General features: G+C 42.8%; 2 protein-coding genes across 2 annotated transcripts in view; one reads left to right on the top strand and one right to left on the bottom strand.

Annotated features, from left to right (window-relative positions):
• Positions 1 to 10582, top strand: part of LOC145350244 (ly6/PLAUR domain-containing protein 1) — a 31517-nt gene extending 20935 nt beyond the window's left edge. The window contains exon 3 of the mRNA XM_080199312.1: positions 10317 to 10582. Within this exon, the coding sequence (XP_080055438.1) occupies positions 10317 to 10552 (236 nt within the window). The 3' untranslated portion in view covers positions 10553 to 10582. The remainder of the gene's footprint in view (positions 1 to 10316) is intronic.
• Positions 10583 to 10852: 270 nt separating this feature from the next.
• The window catches only part of gpr39 (G protein-coupled receptor 39), an 88278-nt gene continuing 75073 nt past the window's right edge, over positions 10853 to 24057 (bottom strand). The window contains exon 2 of the mRNA XM_080199311.1: positions 10853 to 11439. Within this exon, the coding sequence (XP_080055437.1) occupies positions 10853 to 11439 (587 nt within the window). The remainder of the gene's footprint in view (positions 11440 to 24057) is intronic.

Here is a 24057-nt window from a genome sequence, read left to right as displayed (position 1 = left end):
GAAATAGTGATTTCCATATGGTAATCAACTGTGCGCTGATTTCCGGCATGGAGCTGTTTACTCTGGAAATCGTGGCCACAGAGATTCGCGGAGGCTCGTGCAGCACAGTGGACTGGGAGACCCAGGAGCCTTGAGCAGTGCGGTGGACTGGGAGACTCCAGAGACTTGAGCAGTGCAGTGAGCTGGGAGACCTGCAGAGGCTCGAGCAGCGCAGTGAGCTGGGAGACCTGCAGAGGCTTGAGCAGCGCAGTGAGCTGGGAGACCTGCAGAGGCTCGAGCAGCGCAGTGAGCTGGGAGACCTGCAGAGGCTCGAGCAGCACAATGGGCTGGGAGACCCGCAGAGGCTGGAGCAGCACAGTGGGCTGGGAGACTCATGGAGACTTGAGCAGTGCAGTGAGCTGGGAGACGTGCAGAGGCTCGAGCAGCGCATTGGGCTGGGAGACCCGCAGAGGCTCGAGCAGAGCAGTGGGCTGGGAGTCCTGCAGAGGCTCGAGCAGCGCAGTGGGCTGGGAGACCCGCAGAGGCTCGAGCAGAGCAGTGGGCTGGGAGACCCGCAGAGGCTCGAGCAGAGCAGTGGGCTGGGAGACCCGCGGAGGCTCAAGCAGAGCAGTGGGCTGGGAGACCCGCAGAGGCTCGAGCAGCACAGTGGGCTGGGAGACCCGCAGAGGCTCGAGCAGTGCAGTGAGCTGGGAGACCTGCGGAGGCTCGAGCAGCACATTGGGCTGGGAGACCTGCGGAGGCTTGAGCAGCGCAGTGGGCTGGGAGACCCGCGGAGGCTCAAGCAGAGCAGTGGGCTGGGAGACCCGCGGAGGCTCAAGCAGAGCAGTGGGCTGGGAGACCCGCGGAGGCACAAGCAGAGCAGTGGGCTGGGAGACCCGTGGAGGCTCGAGCAGCGCAGTGGGCTGGGAGACCCGTGGAGGCTCGAGCAGCACATTGGGCTGGGAGACCCGCGGAGGCTCAAGCAGCACAGTGGGCTGGGAGACCCGCAGAGGCTCGAGCAGCACAGTGGGCTGGGAGACCCGCGGAGGCTCAAGCAGAGCAGTGGGCTGGGAGACCCGCAGAGGCTCGAGCAGCACATTGGGCTGGGAGACCTGTGGAGGCTCGAGCAGAGCAGTGGGCTGGGAGATTCATCCCCACAGATTGCAGATGATTTGGTTGTCAGGCCACATTAGTAAAGGAGTGTTTGAGATCAGGAATGGGTTATCATCTGTTAGTAGTGGTTGGCTAATTAAGCAAGTTAATACCCAATTAAGGTCAATTGTCAGAAGCCAAGGAGCCAAATCTGATTTGGAACAAGACCCGAGCTTTTAAGCTACCCTCAAATCTAGATGCATACCCGAATGACATGATTTCAGCATTATAGTACAAAAATGTTGGGGGGAGTGCAATTCTCTCAGCAGCACTGCAAGGTGGGAGATTCAATCAGAGACCTTCTTGCAGGCATCCCGCTAGGTGCTAGGCCTCCACGAGTCTCTGAGTGCCAGATTTTTGGCACCGTCAGCTCTGCGCCAGAAATTGGCACATGCTGTATAATTTATGCAAATGCTAATTTTAATATAATTTAAATCCAATTAGCGGGCCTGGGACTAAAGCCTCCAAGCCTGCTAGCGTCATTTTCCACCACCACCCCCCAACCCCCTCCCCCCCCTCCACTTCTCCCACCCCAGGAGTGGCTCACTCCAGCAGGCTTTAGTGTAGCTTCCCACATGCAGGGAGCTTATTGCCCGACACTGCTAGAGTAATGGAGGGTCATCACGGCCATCCAGAGGGTCGGGGGTTGGGGTGGGTGGTACTCCCTGGGCAGTGCCAGCCTGGCCCATAGAATAAAGTGCCAATTCCCAGGGAGCATCTTGGTATCACCAACTGAGCATTGGGCAGTGCCAAGGGGCAGAGCCTAATGGAGTGGGATGATCTGTGGGGGTGGGGAGTCCTGTTGCCACTCTGCATTTGAGGTGAGTGACGGGGGAGGGAGGCCATCAATCAGCACTGGGCATCGGGTGGGGGGTTGGTGTGGCTCAGCCTTCTGCGGGGCGGAGGGGTTGGGGAATTGGGAGATTGGAGTCAGGGGGAAGATCGAGCCCGGTTGGCAATTAGGGGGTTGATGCTGGCCCAGACATGTTCGTGGGGCCAAGTGATTGGGCCCTGGTGGAGGGGGGAGGAGTCGCATACCTGGCGATGTGGGGATCGTGAAGCTGGCCAGTGATCAGGAGGTGGCAGTACAGGGCCGCTGCACCTGTGCTGATCTTGGCACTAACATAACAGCGCATGGGCAATGGCCCACTCAGCATTATGCTGCCGGCCTCTTCAGCAGGCATAGGCCTCACGCACTGACTTTTCGCATGATTTACACTGAGGTACTCTGCAGTGCACATAGTGTGGGAGATTCATTTTGAAAATCCCACTGAAGAAAAACCATTAGAATTTACTCCAATTTTTATAAGAATTCAACTCTTAGAATTTTGGGGGGAGAATTGCCCCCATGATGCTTCTTGAGACATGTGGTGCATAATTCTGGGTTTTGTATCAGGATGCCAACAATGGGGCCAAATAGAGGTTCCAACCCCGGACCGTGTGGGGAACAGTCACCTGATAGTAATTTTCCCTGAATTGACCAGTTTGTGGCCTGAAGACCAGTTCACCATCCAATTAAGACAGGATTCTAAAGTTGGAATCCTGCCATCTCAGGTAAGAGGCGTACTTATATCTTGAAGCAACCTGAGTACTTTTAAAACTTTTCAGTTAAAAGTTGGCCACGATTGCAAGGCCCGCATCATGTGGCAGTGACCAGACAAGCAAGGGCTTGGGCATCAAAATCAGGTGGTTATCTTAAAGGCAGCTGGCCTTGTCCTGATGCTGTGGAGGGGTTACCCAGTGCAGTTGGCCTCTGATAATTGACCTTAATTGGGCATTAACTTACTTTAACTTGCCACCCACCACTGTCAGGTTGGTAGTCCTTCTACCACAACCCAACCCTTCTGATCATTCCTCTGAGAAAATGGCCTGGGGGTGGGATAATACTGACAAACCAGCTGGTGGGGCAAATTTATGTACCCATATGCCAGCCTCCTTCCCTGCACCCATGTGAGGGCAGAAAACCTACCTATGGCATTTAAGAAATTGCTGTTAAGAACCACTCTAACGTTAAATGTGAGGGTATCCCAAACATGGAAGGGTAACTTAAAACACTGATTCTTAGTGATGCATTTTCTAGTTTGGCATAATATGAGAAAAGATATGCAAACCAGTGAGAAACAGTCCAGCATTGTAATCAATTAGTAAAGAATATTTATTAACTTAACAGAAAACACACAACAAGAAAGATGATAACACACTACAGCAGTACACTTAACTACAATACAGGCTATACACATCATATCTCATGAAGTTAACCCTTGTTCTCAGCTACCAATGTTTCTTGAACTGTTTTGCAAACAACATCTATGAGCTGAATCCAGCATATAGTTACCACCCATATGTTATTTTACAGCTTTGGGACCATCTTCATTCCATCATAGTGGCTCCTGTCTGTTAGAATTTTTTTTTAACAGTAGCTTTACCTTATTATTATTTTTCCTGTGTTCAGGAGAGCCTGATTTCTCAAATGGAAGGCACATTCAAAATGCATTCAAGCAAAGGGATCTGGCTGTCTATGTTCATGAATTGCAGAAAGTTGGTATGGAGGTGCAATACGTAATAAAAAAGGCAAATGGGATGTTGAGATTTATTGCAAAGGGACTGGGGTATAAAAGTAGAGAAGTGTTGTTGCAATTGTATAATAAGAAGTCTCACAGCACTAGGTTATAGTCCAACAGGTTTATTTGGAATAATGAGCTTTCAGAGTGCTGCTCCTTCATCAGGACTCATCTGATGAAGGAGCAGTTCTCTGAGAGCTCGTGATTCCAAATAAATCTGTTGGGCTTTACCCTAGTGTTGTGACTCTCCTTACTGTGCCCATACCAGTTCCAACACAGGTAACCCCACATCATGGCAATTGTATAGGGTGTTGGTGAGACCACATCTGGAGTATTGTGTCCAACTTTGGTCTCCTTATTTGAGGAAGGATGCAGTGGCATTGGAGGCAGTTGAGAGGAGGTTCACCAAGCTGATTCTGGGGATGAATGGGTTGACGTATGAGGAGAGATTAAACGGTTTGGGTTTATATTTGCTGGAGTTTAGAAGGATGAGAGGGGATCTGATCGAAGCATATAAAATTTTAAAAGGGATTGATAAATATAGACCAGACGTGTCCTCTTATGGGGCAATCTTGAACAAGAGCTGATAGGTATAAATTGAGAAGCAGTAGATTTAAAACTGAGATGAGGAGGAGCTACTTCTCGCAGAGGGTGGTGAATTTGTGGAATGCACTACGCCATAGGAGACCTATGTTGGGTTCAATTCTGACCTCGGATGATGGTCCGTGCAGAGTCTACACCTTCTCCCAGTCTCTGAGTGGGTTTCCTCCGGGTGCTCCGGTTTCCTCCCACAGTTCACAGGTTAGGTTGATTGACCATGGTAAATTGCCCTATAGTGTCAGGAGAACTTGGGCGGCACGGTAGAACAGTGGTTAGCACTGCTGCTTCATTACTCCGGAGACCTGGGTTCGATTCCCGGCTTGGGCCACTGTCTTTGTGGAGTTTGCACATTTTCCACGTGTCTGCGTAGGCTTCCTCTGGGTGCTCCAGTTTCCTCCCTCAGTCCAAAGATGTGTGGGTTAGGTTGATTGGCCATGTTAAAATTGCCCCTTAGCATCTTGAGATGCATAGGTTACAGGGATTAGTGGATAAAATATGTAGGGATGTGGGTAGGATTGTGGTTGATACAGACTTAATGGGCCAAATGGCCTCTTTCTGTACTGTAGGGTTTCTATGATTTCTGTAATTCTATGACTAACAGGGTAAATACATGGGGTGAAGGGGATAAGGGCTTGAGTGAGATTGTGGTTGGTGCAGATTTGCTGAGCCGAATGGCCTCCTTCAGGGATCCTGTGCTTCTACAGCATGGTGGACTCTGACTTGTTGACTGGTTTCAAGGAGATAGATATATTTCTGATAGAGAAAGGGATAAGGGGATATGTGGAACAGCTGGGGAGGTGGATTTGAGACCAGGGAGAGATCAGTGATGATCTGACTGAATGGCAGAGCAGGTTCAAAGGGCTGAATTTGCCTAATTCTACTCCCAGTTCCTATGTTCCACGTGGGTGTAGCTATGATGGTAACTGTTTCTCTCTTATCCTCCTATGGTTATACTGTCCTTTCCCTTTGATGTTATATTAATAACACCTCGGATTAGGCTTTTAGCATATCAGTGCAAACTATATTCTCTCGCTACGTTGAACTCTATAGATCTAACACCTATTTCTATATACCATTGGTTTCCCCTGGTCACTTTGGTAAACATTTGTTTTCCTACTGCTATGCCATATCAAAAATACCCATTCAGACAGCTGTACTTGTTGTTCCCTTTTTATCCAATTTCTTTACTTGACTTACCCAGTTTCATTTTTAATCTTGATTTTACTCAATTCTTAAAACTTCCTTTACTCAAGTACCTTAACATTACCTATTTCAGACATCAGGGGCTATAATGACTAATGGTTCTTTAATGTCCATTCGTTAGTCTTGCAATATCACAAGCAAAAATTTAATTAAATGCCATCTTCTAGGACTGTTGAGTGGGTGAATGTAGGACCTACTTAGTTTCTCCTGTAATCTGCAAAGCCACATTGGTCAAAAAGACAGGCTTTTGCAAAGTCTTTGCTGATTCCAGCTCCCTAAGAACATTATTAGAAACTTAACAAGTCATAGGTCTCCTGATCTCTTCATTTCAAGGCAGTTATCTGTTCCAGCCTTATTAAGGAAGGGTGGCTCAATCCCAGGGAGCTAAATCTATCCTGTGCAGTTATAGCTCACGACACCAGCTTGTGAACTGTGTGGACAGGAGGAGAGCTCCTGAATGCTAATGTAGCTCACATTACATGCGGAATCACTGGGAAACATAGAGCAACATTTCACCACTCTCAAACAAATGTGAAGATGGGAGGGTCAGACTGTTCCTTATTGATACGTTGCCCAGAATTTCACAATGAGCTTTTAACTGCTGTGTGATTCATTTTTCTCCTGACAAATAAACCTAAGCTTTTAGGTTGAAGGAAAGGATACTAAATAGCAAAATTAACAAAGTGGTAGCAATAAATTGATTATCAAGCCAGTGCTTCATGTTACTGCTTAAATTTTTAAAGCAGCGATCTACATCTATTAATTAATGTGAAGTGAAACATGTCCAGATGAGACACTAAATTAATAAACAGCTGCATCTTCTTCAGACACCATTGCTAGGTACTCCTACAATGTAAAATCATAGAATCCTACAGTGCAGAAGAAGGCCATTTGGCTCATCGTGTCTGCACTGATATAATTTCCACCCAGGCCCTATCCCCCTAATCCCATGCATTTACCCTAGCTAGTTCCCCTGACACTAAGGGGCAATTTAGTCTGGCCAATTCATCTAACTCACACATCTTTGGACTATGGGACGAAATCAGAGCACCCAGAGGAAACCCGTGCAGATATGGGGAGAACGTGCAAACTCCACACAGACAGTGACCCAAGCCAGGCATCGAACTCAGGTCCCTGGTACTGTGAGACAGCAGTGTGGACCATCGTGTCACCATGCCACCCCATATAGGGCAAAACTTGAATAGAGTTTATCATTTCAAATTTCTTAAGGTCTGACATCTTCTTAATATTTTCCTAACTTCTGTTAGTGTATAAGACAGCAATGCACTATCTGCTAATTTCTCTTCTGCTTTTTATGGAGAGGAAGGCTCCATATACTCTACCTCCAGAAGGACATCTGCAGGCCTGGCTGATGTGCTCCAGTGACCAGTCATTTTGCAATGTCAAGTTCCACCTTGACTTCCCCAACTTGACTTAGACTATAAATACCTCCTAATTGCAGTTTCCTCATGATTATGTCTTGTATAACTGGCTGTGTAGGTGTTGAAGAAAAAATCTTATTGGGTGCCAGTTGTCTGAATTTTAAAATAATGGTGTGTTTCAGTCTGTGCGCTAGTTTGAAATGCAGTACTTCATACAATAAAAACCTGCTTTTAACATGTAGATAAGATATTATCACCCAATCAGATCAGTCAGAGGGCAGGATCTTGGCCTGTCAATCAAACAGAATCGGCATTTATATTAAGCAGCCTATATTAAATTAGCAGAAAAAGAAATGCCATAGAAATTTCCAAAGGATATGTTAACTTCACCAATTGTGATTTTTAACTTTGTGTTTTTGGATTTTAACAACATGTGTAATGCAGTTGATTGGTTAACTTGTGACAGAGGCTAACATGTGTGTGTGACACTTAATCATAGTTCAGTTCTAAGGTTTTAATTGTGATACTCATTCACTCCTATTTTTCTTAAAGTTACTAAATGGTAAAAGTTATTTGTTTAACACAGTTGAATCAGTGGGGTAGGTTTGAGCAATTAAAAATTTTAAAATGATGCAACCAACCTTTGACTCATTTCTTTTTGGTTTTAATGGAGGTGGGTTGAGGGATGACCAACTCCCTTGCAGGCTAAGGGCTGGGTCCTTGAACTATTTTCAGGAGATTGTGAGCCTCCATTTTAACATTATTTTTACTCTTAAAGCTACAGGCTAATTTCCTGGTTATAGGAAAACGCAGCAGCTAAAGGGGGCTGTGAAAGATTGTCAGAAACCGACTAATCTATTTTTTTGGCTGTATGTAATTTTATAGCACTACTTGAGGACCAAGAGAAGTAGGAGTTTTTCACCCTGTCTCAGCAGGCAAAACTGTACACATCTGGCTACCACCCTCCACCTCCTCCCCAAAGTCCATGGCTACTGCCTGATTGCCCGCCACCTACTTCACAATTCTTTTTAAAGGGAGATCCTATCTTTAAATTCAGAAGACATACATACCTCTGGGTTTCCCATTGATAAATCCATGTGCCCAATTCCCTTCCCATCTGCCTGTTACTACTGAGCTCAATGCATTCCTGAAACCTATAAGAGTCCATGGGACAAGTGTGATAATGAGGCAGGTTTACTTTTGGAATGCAGAATAAACTTCAAATTGAAATGAGTACGTTGTAAAATGCTTTCATGCACAAATTAACATGATGTATTGTGGGGAGTGGACGCTCCAAAGTTGTACTAATGTTCGCATATTCACCTAAAACATTGTAATATTTCCAAGGTAAGTTTTGGTTGACAGAATTAATGTAGAATTCAAGTTCTGGGGAATATATCAAGTAAAGCATTAAAATAAAAATGATTCTTTGGGGAATTATTCTGCAGATCCCTGAAGACAATAAATCATATCTTTTCAGCATTCAGATCTCCTTTAATACTTTCCAAATCCATTGCTGCATTTTTCTACACCTTAGGGTTTGGAATTTCCTTGGATCTGCTCCCACTTCATTACTATAACTTGACTAGAAGAGCATAGATCATTAAAGGTTTTGACTAGAAGGAAGGCTTTAAGAACAACCAGGCTCTGGTCACTGAGTATTTTGCTCTATAAGAAGCAGCCTGCAGGATCATTGCAGTTTTGCAGCAGTAAAATAGAAAATCTTCCTGTGAGTCTTAATGGAACCTAATTCCAAAGTCTGGTAAATTAAATGACAAAAATCACTGGGTTACCTCGTTCATTTATGACATTTTCCCCATAACCCTGCGGTTGTTTAATGCATAATTCAATGACAGCAAACCCTCCGTCCCAGAAAGATATCTGTCTTCATTGTGTTAAGAACCCCGCTGACATTAAATGCGAGGACACCCCAAATCCCAGGAGTGAAACCTGGTATGCTGGATCTTAACCATTCGTTTTGCAATTTGTTATAATATGGGGAAAGAGATGAAAACCAGGGAAGTCAGGTTAGTCTTGTTGTAATCATCAAATATAAAAATGTTTATTAAACTGTAAAATACATAAGGGCACAGATACAGAACAAAAATCGCAATTAACTACAATGATGGCAATGCACAGAGTATATTTGAATTAACCCCATTTCAAATTTATCTACTTTCCAAAACACTGAGATGGTACCTTCCCCAAAACAACATCCCACAGATTTTATCATAATGGTCCAACAATAATTAAGCCCCACGATCTGTTTCTTTCTTTTAAGAAACTTTGCCATCTGGTTCAGAGTAGAAACCCCTCTTGGGTTTAAAACAACAGTCTTTAGGATAAATGCTTGTTCTTGGGAGAGCTTTGTACCCAGATGGGCATTGCTGTGATCTTGGTCATGTGTCAGCTCTTCCTTTTTTGTGTAGGATTACTCTGCCACTGATATATAGTTTATCAATTTTGACCTGGTCTTATCTGAACACTAGTTTTGAAATTATGTTTCTAGCACGTAAGTGAGGCATTCATTCTTATTTCTCATTATGAATGCCTACCCTCTTTATTTTAACTCCTGTAATCCTATGCCTTATTGTTCTCCAATTTACTTAAGTAAATATCTGTCCATCTTGCCTCTCGGCTGATCTGCATTTCCAAAGTCCTCAGTGCAGCTGAATCCCGATCAGTTTCCTTGTATTCAGTTCTTTAATCTTCATTTTATTCCAACTTCCTGACAATTTGGTCTCCTTTAAAACTGGACGGAAGATTACACTTCAAATGTATTACCTCTTCCAGATGCCAGGAACAAGTTAAATTTCTTTCCACTTCCAAGGAAGAAGCTAGTATGCTTCTTCCTATTGGGTGTGCCAGTTTCAAAAGATGCATCAGACCTCTTGAAAGTGAAGGATCTTTTTCAAGCCCAAATTCTCTATGCTAGTAGTCTGATAATTGCCACATGGACCTCAAACACTTACTAGGTCTCCAGAAACTCCCAGTGGAGACCAGGTTGTAACCTATTTTCCCATCGACAGCACAGTGGTTAGCACTGCTGCCTCGCAACCCCAGGACCCGGGTTCAATTCCCGGCTTGTGTCACTATGCAGCGTCTGCACGTTCTCCCTGTGTCTGCATGGGTTTCCTCCCACAGTCTGAAAGATGTGTTAGTTAGTGTGCACAAACAGGTGCTGGTGTTTGACAACCAGGGGATTTTCACAGTAACTTCATTGCAGCGTTAATGTAAGCCTACTTGTTAAATAATAATAAAAAATAAACTTAAACATCCATTGGCCACACTCCCATTGGCTGCAGCAGAAATATGGCAGAAGGGCTAAAGAATTTTGGTCCAATCTTACTTTTGTGTTAAGGAGAATAAATTATGGAATATACAGTGCAACAATGTAAAACTGAAACTTATCTGACCATTACTGTTTTTCTATTCGCAGGAGTTATGTATCGGAAGTCTTGCGCTGCATCTACATCTTGCCTCATTACGTCTGCAGGCTACCAGTCATTTTGCTCCCCAGGAAAAGTGGGATCTGTGTGCATCAGCTGTTGTAACACGCCACTCTGTAATGGACCCCGCCCCAGAAGGAGAGGAAGCTCGGCGATGTCATTAAGAGCAAGCCTAAAACTCTTAGCCGTTGTCGGAATACTCACATCAGTACTTCTTCTAACATAAACTCATAAAGTGAAGGAAACTGTAGCAAGAATCATTTCCAGATGTAGGCGTTCTGAAATTCCCTGCCTTGCTTTGCTGTCAACATTTCACATGCTGTTGTGTAACAGCTTACATACTGATAACTGGCAGTCACCATCTAAGAACATTAACAGGCCATTTTAATGCAAAGGCAATTGCCAATTCTGTTGCTTTATTGAAAGTTTACATGATATTGTAAAGATGACTTTTGGAAGAATCACTAACAGCACTTTGAAAATCTCTGTGATTTTTGTTTGATATATTTCTGTTTTTATAAAAGTCTCATATCTCTGTTTCACTTACTCCTTTTGGTCGCTGTATTAGGTGTAGCTCAGAGGTGCTCTCTGGGGGAGGAAACTCTGAGTTAGTTTTTGACAAGCTAAGTCCTGAAACTGAGTTGGCGGTATTAAATCCAGAGTCTGGCTTTGTTGTGCTGGCATCACAGTTGTGTTGTGACAATGGCTCAAGCTCAAAATTAGTGTTCTTCACTGCAGGATTTGAAAGATTCTTGTCACCTTTCCTGCGTGGATAGGTGTGTTTGAATGTGGAATGGAGCAATGAACGTCTGGAGTGGGTGTTGCTGCCTTTGGAGTTGATATAGGTTCTTCTTAGTGTCCGCATGTTAACATGCTCTATGGATTTACAGCATAACACCTGCATGAAAACTTCCCTGAACTGCTTAGAGGACAGATTATACAGCAGTGGATTTAATACTGAGCTGAGATAAAATAAAGTATCTGAGACAGGCAATAGGTTTACGAAGGTTCTGAAATACGACGTCGTCCACTCTGACTTTGCTTTGGATGCTGCCATGATGCGGCGGATTTGAATTGGGGTCCAACACACAGCCAAGCTAACCACAATGAGCACTGTAGAGAGAAAGAAAAATAGTCATTTCTTCAAAGGTCCTACAGTAGCAGCTCTGTCCATAGAGCACACTTTCAAACAAATCATTTAAGCATTGACCTACTTTCTTAAAGTTAGAATCTGCCAAAAGTGTGGTTGCATAAGTTGTGCGTTAGGTCTGAAATAGTGCAAAGGAGAATGCATGGGAAATATTTGCATTGCAAATACAAGTTAATTATATATTTCAGTCCTGTCTCCATGTATTCTGAACTTAAAGAACAACTGTGACTTATTAAGAGAGTGGGTGAATAAATATCAGCCAGAACAAACTCCTATGTGAACTCCATTGTGAAACACAATTTCAGATTATTGATGTGTTTTGTTAATCAGGGTCATAACGATTTCAGGCATGTTCTCAGCTTGCCATTGCAGCAACAAATTAAGCCATACAATGAAAACTATGGGATACTAACAAATAGTCGGTTCAAGATATACGGTAAGCTCATTTTTTCCCTTCCACGATAATGGTTTTTGTTCATTAGGTGTATAAATAGCTTGGTACATAACATATGATCCCAATTTTCTGTATACATAGTCATGAAGCAATACAGCACGGAAACAGGCCCTTCAGCCCAACTGGTCTATGCCGACCATGGTCCCTTCCCAGCTAGTCCCAGTTGCTCCAACTGCCCGCATCTAACAGGTAGTAAATTTAGCAATCTCAACACCCACCTAATGCCATCCACGAGAGGTCCAAAACATTGACTGGTCAGGCTTCACTTACAATGAATTGGCAAAGCTGTCTGTGGAGGCAAATTATGCTTCTGTGTATGCAACTTGAGAAAGAAACAGTGACAGTTTGTCATGGCTGGTTGCTATTTTAAACTTAGTTTTGTTTTGCCGAGCATGTCAACGTTAGGGAATGAAACTTTCTAGGTTGCAGATAATAAGCTAGATGGTGAACAAGATGATATTAACTCCACTGCAGAAGTATACCATTTGCTTTGAGTCCTTGCAGCTATCAGAGCAAGGGGATATCCATTTCAGAAATTAATTTGGATTCAAATCCAGATATCAGAGGTCAAAAGAAAGTCTGCAGCCCACTACACCATCTAATTTCCTCGTAATAATTCTATTTAACAAAATGTACAACACATTGCAAGCAAAATATTTCATGAAGGTTTTCATAATAGCTTTTCCATTCACAAACCTGTTTATAAATGATCATCTCACCTGTGAAACAACTTCCCTTCTTTTGCGAAATAGTTGTTATTTATTAAATAGGCAGTAGTGTATTATTACTGTCATTCCTCAGGAATGGTGGAATTACCTCCAGTGCTGATGAACAATATCTGCCCGAGGCAGTTATTATACCGCGCAACATGCTCTAAAACTGGTTTCAGTGCTCCCATTGCATCTTACATCATCACCATGGCAGCTGAACAGATTCATCTCTTGCTTCCTGGCAACTTTTCTGCATTTAAACTTGTGGAAAACATATTTAAAACTTCTAAATTCATCTAATTACAAGATACAAAAGAATGAACAGAAAGAAAAAAATGTTAATAAGAATAGCACTGTTGCAATAATAGATCTGGGCTGTCATTCCACGATGGTGCGTGACTGATTCAAATTCACTGCAGTGAATGGGAAATCCAACTTACTGACAGCTCAGTGAATCATTCACATTTATTAATTACCACCAGTAGCATGCCAGCAAAAGTCTGTTAATGATCATTTTTGCTTGTTAGTGAAATAGAATACTGTATCAATTAGCAAAATATTTGACCACGAACCTGTATATATTCATTCAAAATGAAATTAATTTCTCCAACTTGTTCATTAGTTTAATTTGCTGCTATATTGTTAAAATAGCTTTACCTAAAGTAGTTCAAAAAATGGAAGAATGATGAAGAAGTATGACTCCAGGTTGCCTCTGGGACACTGCCATATGATGTGCTAATTCACAGAAGATTCACAATTACCATATTGTTAAATTTGATCTGGTTGGCATACAGTAATTAAAAGAAAGTGAAGTAACATACTTAATGATTTGAATACATTGGTGATTCTCTTCTCAATTGTGTGTGTGTGTGTGTGTGTGTGTGTCTGTGTGTGTCTGTGTGTACTTGTATAAGTAGAAAACTCAGAATCATCTTAACAGCAGCAAAAGAAAGAACTTGATTGATATTTTTGATAATTGTATCAAGTAATTTATGGCAAGAATTCTTTGGGTATAAAGTCCTGACCAAGGCAAATTCGAACATATGCTTCAAACAAACATCTGTGGAATATCCTCATTTGTTTTCATCTTGAGAGATGATCTTTTTCAAGTTCCATATATAATTACACTTGAAAACTAAAGTACAGCAAAACGAAAGAAAGAAAAAGTAATGATTTGAAGCATTTTAAAGTATACTTAAATAGCATGAACTGTGTATAAAGCACTAAGTGCTTTCCGCACATTTATGCGATTACACAGTTCAATATAAATGAAAGCCAATAAAGCAATCTGGCTTATTAAACTTCACCCAAACTACTGGTGAAGAATACTGTACAATGCTCATGCCTTTCCTTCTCCCTAAGAAAGTCCAATTAGAGGCAGCTGAGTTTGGCTGCCTTGATCTGCCTCCTACTGGGTGAACAATGGAATAAAAGGCTAATATAAGTTCTGTTAAGTTGCCTGCTGATAGCTGATGGAGGTTGCAGTAAGAGATTGTGAAAGGAAGAGTTTCAAATTGTGGTAAGAGCAATCACTAAGCACCACTTTGGCTCAGTTAGTAACAGGGCCATCACCTGGCTTCAAAAACTAGCACTCTTGCCTTCTGGATCAGTCTGTGGATTCAAGTCTCATTGGAAACCTGAGCACAAAAGGCTGACACTTCGTTACAGGACTGAGAGTGTCACATTGTTGGAAGGGTCTGTGGAGGGTGTGGGTGGAGTTCTTTCATTTAGATAACTCATTAAATCAAGGGCAAAGCTCAGGGAACATAGAAGATCCAAAAGAATCATTATAAAGAAAATAATGATGTTGCTGGCGTCCTAGCGATGTTTTTCCATCAGCTACCATCACCAAAAGTAGATTAGCTGTTAGGTCATTAGTTGTTTGTGAGTTCTAGCTGCAATTGCAGTAGTTGCGTTTGTCTAAATAACTGGTGTCTACACTATAAAGATCGCCAATTGGTAAGGAAGCACTTTGGAATAGTCTGAGGATGTAGTAAGGTTCTATCTAAACGCTTGCTATTTTTTTCTGTCTAGCTCTGATGGGACATCTTCACTTAAAGTCTTATTCCCAATCTTAGTTTGGATTTGATATAAAGACAGTAAGTGCTGGAAAAACTCAAGCCAGTTCGCTAGTGTCTGTGGAGAGAGAAACAGACTTACTGTTACGACTCCGATATGACTCTTCTTCAGAGGAGTCATTTAAAAGTAGAAAAGTGGGAAACGATTTGTTACATAAAGGTGTATTAAGTACAGTAAGTGCAGTTGAAAGTTTGTCAAATAATACTGGTCCATAATATCAAACCATCTTACCCGAACAGCACCCACACTGTCATCCATATGACAATATTTATATTAAATTAACATTTATATTAAATGAAAATGATTACATTTGAATTTTCCAAACCATTATTCTTTCGCTAGAACAAAGTTAGAAAGCTAGAATTATTTTCAGAAGTTTCTTTCCCCATACATGCTGCCTGACAGTTGAAATTCTCCAGCATTTTCTGTTTGTCTTTCCGGTTTCCAGCTAATTAGCTCAGTTGGATAGATGCGTAGTGCGGTCAGATGGGGTTTGAACCCTTTTCTTGATCAGGCAAAATTGTGGTCTACCTTCATGCCCGATCCAATTTGCTGTGATTCAATGAATAATCACTCAGGACTTGCCTTTGGGAAGAATTTGGAGAAGAAAATTGGGGATGTATGTGGTGCATTAGTGGAGCTGTTGTCTTTCAACTGGGACAATGAATTGAAGTGTCTTCAGGAATCATGATAAAGAGTGTTTGTGGCCATCATTCCTCCTTCAACTGTATCGGCAGTAATTTGCTTTTGTAGATATGTTTTAATTTTGCTGTCATTATATCACATGCATGCAACTTATTTTTTTCAAATTTTGCAACAGCTTTGACATTTTTAATCTTAACAGTATAAACTCAGTTCAGTAAATAACAGAACTTCAGAAAGAGCTTATATTTGTGCAAATCTTAATTGCCCAGAAATGCTGCAATTAATTATTTTGACACATGTTTACCTGATGTGGGTGAATGCAGCAGTTAGTTTACATGCAATTAGGTACCACAAATAGCATTGGGATGATTGACCATTTGGTTTCGGTTGAAGGAGGAATGATTGCCAAGTATGCAATTTACCATGAACCTGAGCCACCAGACCAGACAAAAGGCAGCTCAATAAAAGCAAGATACTGGAAGAGTACAGCACACAAAACAGGCCCTTCAGTCCATGATGAGGATGCTGGAAATCTAAAATAGAAAAAGAAAATGCTGGAAAAACTCAGCAGGTCTGGCAGCATCAGTGCAGAGGTGAGCTCCGAAGAAGGGACATATTGGAATCAAAATGTTAACTGTTTCTCTCTCTAGAGATGCTGTGGAGGTAGGCCCCAACTCTGCCTCAACAAGAACAAGGTTGAAATCCCATGCATTTAACTGATCCATGCATTTAGCTGCCTAGCCAACTGAGTCAACCACTCGAAACACCCTCAATACTGCACTGAAGTATCGACATAAGTTACACGCCTAAGTTCTCAAATAGTCCTGAACCATGACTTTCTGACTCAGAAATTAACTTTTGTTTCCTTTAATCCTCATTCTGCGGAAATGTGTGAAGGCTAGTAATTACATCACTTACAGTAATTCTGCTTACTAATTTTGCCTAGTCTCTCATACACAACACAATTCTCTTCAAAATAACAGAGAATACCAAAAAGGACACACCAAATAAACTAACTATTTAAAAATTAGCAGCCTGAAGCAAGGAGAAATTTGTACATACATGTTTAGAGCTACTGAACAAACTGTTTCATGATCAATTCTTCACTCTTTGCAATGCAGTTACTGTTGTATTGAAGACAAAGACAGATCAGGTATATTCACAGTAAGGTCCTACCGGCAGCAATGAAATTAATAATCAGTTAATTTCAATTTTGGTGTCATTGAATTACAGTTGAATATTGGCCAGGATAATCGGAGAGTTTCCTGTCCTTCTTTGAAAAGGTAGCATGAGTACTTTTATATCAGTGGAAGGTTGGGAAAACTAGAATGAAAAGACACGGTTTAAGGTTGAGATAAGGAGGTATTTTCTTTTCTTGGCACGTCATTAGTGTGAGGAATTCTCTTCCCCAGAAACAGTGGAGGCTGGGTCACTGAATTTATTCAAGGCTGAGTAAGATTGATTTTTGCTGGACTTTGCTCCTAAGCCTTATGACAGAGAAGGATTTCAGTTTCACTTCAGTCATTAATGCAACCTCATCTCAGAAGGTACACAGTCCCTTCCACCCTGGATCCCTTAACTGAAGAAGATCTGTCCAGTTGTGATGTGGGCAGACCAGAATGTTAGCCACGAGATTTTCAGTTTAATACTGGCAAAAAGAGCAGCAGGTCACTGAAGCTTTTTGATTGCATTTGGATGTACACAAAAATACTAAATTTCAAATGATTACAACTTACGCTACAGGAGAAAATAATACTGATTGGTTGACAAGTTGATTCTGGCCAGGATGTTGCCATGGAAAATGCTATGGGGAACTATAGGCTCCCCAAGCACCTGAGTAATTCAAACAAGGTGCAAATCTTGATTATATTCCTTTTCTTTGCAGAAAATTGGTCCCTGTGTATAGATGCATGTCACTTCTAACACACCAACAAATCTGCCATGTTATGACATTGATTGATTATCTGAAATTTGATAGCCAATTGCTGTTGCTCCTGGGTCAGAGGGGCTCAGCTGGAATTAGCCTGAATCAGGTGATCCTTGATGCTAATAGCATCCTGAGTTAGGCCTGGCAACCTCCCCGTGCAGCCAAGGCATTTCGTGGTCTGCACCTTATCCCTTCACTACTTCCTACTCTGCTTCCACATCCTGCTCCTCTTCTCCAGATGACGTCTGTTGTTCATGGATCACATGTCTCTGAAGGGTCATGTTATAGAGGGTGCAACAGTCCACCACAGTGTTAGAGAACCTTGCAGGAGTATATTGCAGAGCACCACCTGTCTGATCCAACAGCTGAACCACATTTTCAGCAGGCTGCTCGACGGGATTCCGCCGAACAGATGGTTCCTGCCTGCACCTTGGTAGCTTGTCTCAGGCTCCTCAGGAAGGAATGAGTAACCCCATCATTTGAAATGAGAGGGAGGGAGAAAAGGGAGAACTACGGTCCAGTAGCCTGATAATGGCAGTGGAGAAAATGATACAGCTGATTATAAAAGTTGAGAACAGAACGGTTAGAAAGCATTAACAGGATTGGACAAAGTCAGCATGGGTTTATGAAAGGCAAATCATGCTTAACAAATCCACTGGAGTTTTTGAGAATGTAACTAGTAGAATAGATAAGGGAGAACCAGTAGGTATGATGTATTTGGGCCTTCAGAAGGCTTTTGATAAGGTTTCCGGTAAGAGGATAGTGGACAAAAATGAAAGCACGTGGGATGGGGTTAATATATTGGCATGGATTGCGAATTGTTCGACAGACAAGTAACAGAGTGGGAATAAATCAACCTTTTTTCCAAGTGGGAGGCAGTGACTAGTGGGGCCCAGCTGTTCACAATGTATATAGATTATATGGATGAGGGAACCAAATGTAACATTTCCAAGTTTGCTGATGGCACAAAATTGGGTGGAATTGTAAATCATGAGGAGGATGCAAGGAGGCTTCAAGGTGATTTAGACAAGTTGAATGAGTGAACACATGGAAGATGCAATATAATGTAGCTAAATGTAAAGTTATATACTTCAGTGTGAAAAACACAAAGGAAGAGTATTATTTAAATGGTGCTATACAGGGAAATGTGGATGTGTAAAGGGACCTGGGTGTCCTTGTATAGCGAAAGTGGAGAGGCAGATGCAGCAAACAACTAGAAAGGCAAATGGTATGCTAGCCTTCACTGCAAGAGGATTTGCATTCGGAAGTAGGGATGTCTTGCTGCAGTTGTACAGGGACTTGGTGAGACCACAGCTGAACTATTGTGTGAAATTTTGGTCCCCTACTAAGAAAGGATATACTTGTCATAGAAGGAATGCAGCAGAGGTTCACTAGGCTGAGACTGGGATTGGTGGGACTGTCCAGTGAGGAGAGATTTGTTTAACTGGGCCTGTACGCACAGGAATTTAGCAGGATGAGAGGAAGTCTGATTGAAACATATAAAATTTTAAATTGGCTGGACAGACAAATGCAGGGAGGATGGGGGACCTTATCAAAAGCTTTCTGAAGGTCTATTACATCGCATCCACTGGTTGGAGAATCTAGAAACAGGGGATACGGGGAGACTATTTAGGACAGAGATTAAGAAAAATATCTTAAAGCTGTGAAAGCACTGAAAGCTGTGGGGACCAAGCCACTGAATCTATTCTAGAAATGGCAGCTCAGTGGCACACTGGTTTGCACTGCTTTCTCACAGTGCCAAAGAACTGGGTTCGATTCCAGATTTGGGTGATAGTGTGGAGTTTGCACTTCCGCACGTGTGTGCGTGGGTTTCCACGTTTTCTGAGGGCTCTAGTTTCCTCCCACAGTCTAAAGATGTGCAGGTTTGATGGATTAGCCATGGGCAATACATGGAGTTGGGGCAGAGGAAAGGGCCTGGGTGGTGGGGGTGGAGTGAAGAGCTTTGGCAGCTTAGATTGATGGAGGAAGAAGGAGTCATGGCAACTGCCAGGAATGTGAGAGCACACATACAGAAAGAACATTTGCAGACCAGTCAAACTTTGAGAAAGTGGAGCAGGGTGCCTTGGTGGCCGGGTCAGTACAGTCAATAAACTCTCACTCCTGGGGGAATTCAGGAAAATCCAATGCATCAGCAACTTGACCTTACCCCTCTGCTCTGCCCTCTTCAAGCATGAGGCCCTAGTCTTCCTGGGAAGGATGTTGCTCCTCATTGACACTAGATCTGAAATCTGAGTGTCATGGCCCCATTGTCAGCTCTGCCTTCTTTGTGTTCAGGTAGCCCAAGAATTGTGCCAGGAAGCTTTGCCCTCTTCTCTTCCTCCCTTGCGATACCAGGAGGTTAACAACCCCCTGCATTGCCCGGGCACAGTCAACACTCTACCCGCAATCTTTGCATACCCAATGGCACCAATGTGCTAATGGCTGAACCACTCTCCCTTTTTTGAACCCATGCAATACCCTGGGGTGGCCATGACTGGCTTCTCACTCAGTTGTTGCTCCATGCACCTGGTCTGCTCATGACCAATGTGCAGCCTGTGGGCCCCACCAAAATCTGAACATAGCTCTCACCAGGCTTTCAGTCATCTCTTTAATTACCTCAATCACATCCAAATGCAAATGGGACCAGTTGTTTGGAATGGCCTTCTCCCTACACCGATGAAACGCAGGAATGGCAGAAGGGCGATGGGAAATCAGCATGCCAACTGGTTCCACTATTTCAATCACCTGCCAGCCTCCCTTCCTGGCGTGCCAAAAAATCAGGCCCTTGACTTCTGAATCAGCCAGCAAGATAAGATATGATGCAAAGCTTCAGATTCACATGTGTTCATGAAAGAGCAACTAAATGTGAAAGTGAGATTTACAGCTTGATCATCTTTCCCTTGTCCTTTCAGCATCACTGGAATTATAAGTGGCACAGAAGGAGGCCAATCGGCCCATTGGGTTGATGCCGGCTACCTGCAGAGCAAAGCAGTCAGTCCCTTTCCCAGACTCAATCCCTGTAGCCCTGCAAGTTTATTTCTTTCAAGTGTCCATCCCATTTCCTTTTGAAATCATTGATAGTTTAGCATCCATCAGCCTCGTGAGCAGCAAGCTCTAAGTCATTACCACTCACTGTTGAAAAAAAGTTCTTCCTCATATTCCTCTTATAACTCTTGCTAAAATCTTGAAATCTATGTCCACTTGTCCTTGTCTCAGCAACTAGTGGGAAGAAGTGTTTCTTGTCTAACTTATCTCAGCCTGTGATAGTTTTGTATAGCATTACAAATGTCCCCTCAATCTCCTTTGCTCCTTGGAAAATAACTGTTGTCTTTCCACCTAATGTTATAATTAATGTCATTGTGTGCTCAGCCATCCCTGGGACTATTCTGGTAAACAATAACATCTCGAGGATCTTCACGTCTCTCCTAAAGTGTGGTGACCAGAACTGGATAAAACTCTAAATGCGACGTAACTAGAGCTTTATAAAGGTCCAGCATAACTTCCCAGCTTTTAAACTCAATGCCTCTACTTATGGAGCCCAAAGTCCCATATGCTTTGCTAACCATCCTCTCAATGCACCTTACCACTATCAAAGATCAATGCACATACACCTTCAGGTCCCACTGTATGTCGTTATATTTTAAAAATTGCTTTTTTTCTCTTTAGAAAATGGTCAGACAAGGAGAATGGAAACAAATGGAATCCACGGGTGAATCTACAATCCCTAAGGCAGGTATGTGCAATGAAGTACACAATGCTATTAGCGGCTTCTCAAATTCTGTGCACACATTCATGTGCAGGGCACCAAGAGTGTAAAAATGTGTATAGCATTTTCACATTTGCGCTATTTATTACGTGACATCTAAAATATGTTCTAATCGGGGTTCTGAAATACTCAAAAAGAAAATGCATGCTTTAAACAGTAGCACAGTGGTAATGTTACTGGACTAGTAATCCATGAGCCTGCACTTACTCTGGAGACATGAATTTAAACACCACAATGCCAGTGGAATTTAAACTCAATTAATTGAAAAATCTGGAATAAAATGTTAGTCTCAGTAAAGGTTACCATGAAGTTATTGGATTGTAAAAAACATCTTCACTAATGCCCTTCATAGCTCTCCAGGGAAAGGAATCTACCATCCATAACTGGCCTGGCCTGGCCTCCATGAGATTCCTAATCCTCAGCAATGTGGTTAAACAGCCCTTATAAAAGATAAGAAAAAGTGCTGTGGGTGTACCTACACCATTGCAATGTTTCATAAGGGTGTCTCACCACCAGCTTCTCAAGAGCAATTAAAGTCTATTTAATAGTGTCACATGTAGGCTTACATTAACACTGCAATGAAGTTACTGTGAAATTCCCCTAGCTGCCACACTCCAGCACTTGTTTGAGTACACTGAGGGAGAATTTAGCATGGCCAACGCACCTAACCAGCATGTCTTTCAGACTGTGGGAGGAAACACATGTTGATGAGTGAGACTGTGCAGACTCTGCACACACAGTGAGCCAAATGGGAATCGAACCTAGATCCCTGGCACTGTGAGGCAGCAATACTAACCACAGTGCCACCCTGCCACCCCAGTTAGGGATGCCAGCAATTCTCACGTCCCAAAGAATGAATAATAATTTTAAAAATTCTACTGATACACGCATGGGCACCTCACCAAGAATTAATAACAATGCTTGATGGACCTAAGTAACAGAGTAAAGCAAATGGTCTCTCACTTTAAGTGAGTCTTTACTAAGTCTAATTGGCTAATTACAGATTTGGAGATTACAGCTGAAAACCATTAAAGATGTATATCTTTGCAATATCAACACACTCACCCAATGGTAGGCCTTGACTATACATGCACTTATATGCATTGGCATAATATTGACAACTACTTGACAACCTAACCTGCATAGTAGATGAAAAATGTACATTTTTGGTATGGAGTTAACATTTTGGAAATCTGAAAATGAACTGACCTTAATTTGAAGTTGAGGTAAAGAGCAGTTTGGAAGACATCAAAGTTTTTAATATTTTCTCAGAACATACATTGATGTGCATGTTCCCACATAAGTGCTAAACCAATATACAAAAGTGTTGATTCAGAAAGGGCCACTGAACTGGAATGAGTCTATTCCTTCCACAGACTTGCCAAAGGATGGCACAGTAGTTAGCTCTGTTGCCTCGCAGTGCCAATGCACCTAACCAACATGTCTTTCAGATTGTGGGAGGAAACCAGAGCACCCTGAGGAAACACATGCCTACAGGAGAATGTGCAGATTCTGCTCAGACAGTGACCCAAGCCCAGAATCAAACTCAGATCCCCTGCCAAAGGATGGCACAGTAGTTAGCTCTGTTGCCTCGCAGTGCCAATGCACCGAACCAACATGTCTTTCAGATTGTGGGAGGAAACCAGAGCACCCTGAGGAAACACATGCCTACAGGAGAATGTGCAGATTCTGCTCAGACAGTGACCCAAGCCCAGAATCAAACTCAGATCCCCTGCCAAAGGATGGCACAATAGTTAGCTCTGTTGCCTCGCAGTGCCAATGCACCTAACCAACATGTCTTTCAGATTGTGGGAGGAAACCAGAGCACCCTGAGGAAACACATGCCTACAGGAGAATGTGCAGATTCTGCTCAGACAGTGACCCAAGCCCAGAATCAAACTCAGATCCCCTGCCAAAGGGTGGCACAGTGGCACAGTAGTAGTTAGCTCTGGTGCCTCACAGCACCAGGGACCCAGGTTCAATTCTAGCCTCCGGTGACTGTCTGTGTGAAGTTTGCACATTCTCCCTGTGTCTGCATGGGTTTCCTCCGGGTGCTCCTGTTTCATCCCACAGTCCAAAGATGTGCACATTAGATTGATTGGCCATGCTAAATTGACCCATACACTGGAACTCTTCCACCTCGCCCACCACGGAATTGCATGGGTGAGGATCCAACCACAGAAATCTCTGTTGATCATGGCCGGGAATTTCCAGTCTCACCTGCGAGGCTGTAAAATCTCACCCTTAGTGTCTGGGGGCCAAGCAGGGTAAATACGAGGAGTAATAGGGATAGGGCCTGGGTGGAATTGATGGGATGAATGGCCTCTTTCTGTTAGAATTCTATGATTCTATGAAAACTAATTGCGATATTCTCATGCCTTCCACCTTCAACCATAATCTGTTGAATATTTTCCAACTCAGTCACCAGATCAAATGGGTTCTTAGGAGAGAGCAGGCTGGAGGATTTGGGATAATGCATCCAGGGATGTACAAATATAATCCAGTCACCACCGTAAAGTTAAATATTCTGTCTTTGTTGTTTAATATTTTGATTTTATGTTACAATTAAGTATCAATCTAAAAAACAGGAGCAGTTAAGTCCAACCAGAGGAGTTTCTCTATATTAATGAATTTCTGAGAGAAACGAACTGATAGAGAGCTGTGGCTGGAGGCAGGGTGTCATGTTGCTGTGTTGAGCTGATATTGACAATGTGCATAAAAATATGAGCATGCGCATTATAATGAAAATGTTGACAAGAAGGTGGCACAGTGGTTAGCACTGCTGCCTCACAGCACCAGGGACCCAGGTTTGATTCCAGCCTCAGGCCACTGACTGTGCTGAGTTTGCATGTTCTTCCCGTGTCTGTGTACGTTTGCTCTGGGTGCTCTGATTTCCTCCCACAGTCCAAAGATTTGCGGGTTATTTTGATTGTCCATGATAAATTGCCCCTTATTGTCAGGGGTACTAGGAGGGAGGGTTATGGGGATAGAACCTGGGTT

The sequence above is a fragment of the Carcharhinus amblyrhynchos genome, chromosome 11, assembly GCF_965287045.1.
Source record: "Carcharhinus amblyrhynchos chromosome 11, sCarAmb.v2.hapA, whole genome shotgun sequence".
In the NCBI taxonomy this organism is placed as follows: domain Eukaryota; kingdom Metazoa; phylum Chordata; class Chondrichthyes; order Carcharhiniformes; family Carcharhinidae; genus Carcharhinus; species Carcharhinus amblyrhynchos.
Note: the sequence above shows the minus strand (reverse complement) of the source record. Positions and strands in the feature narration are given on the sequence as shown.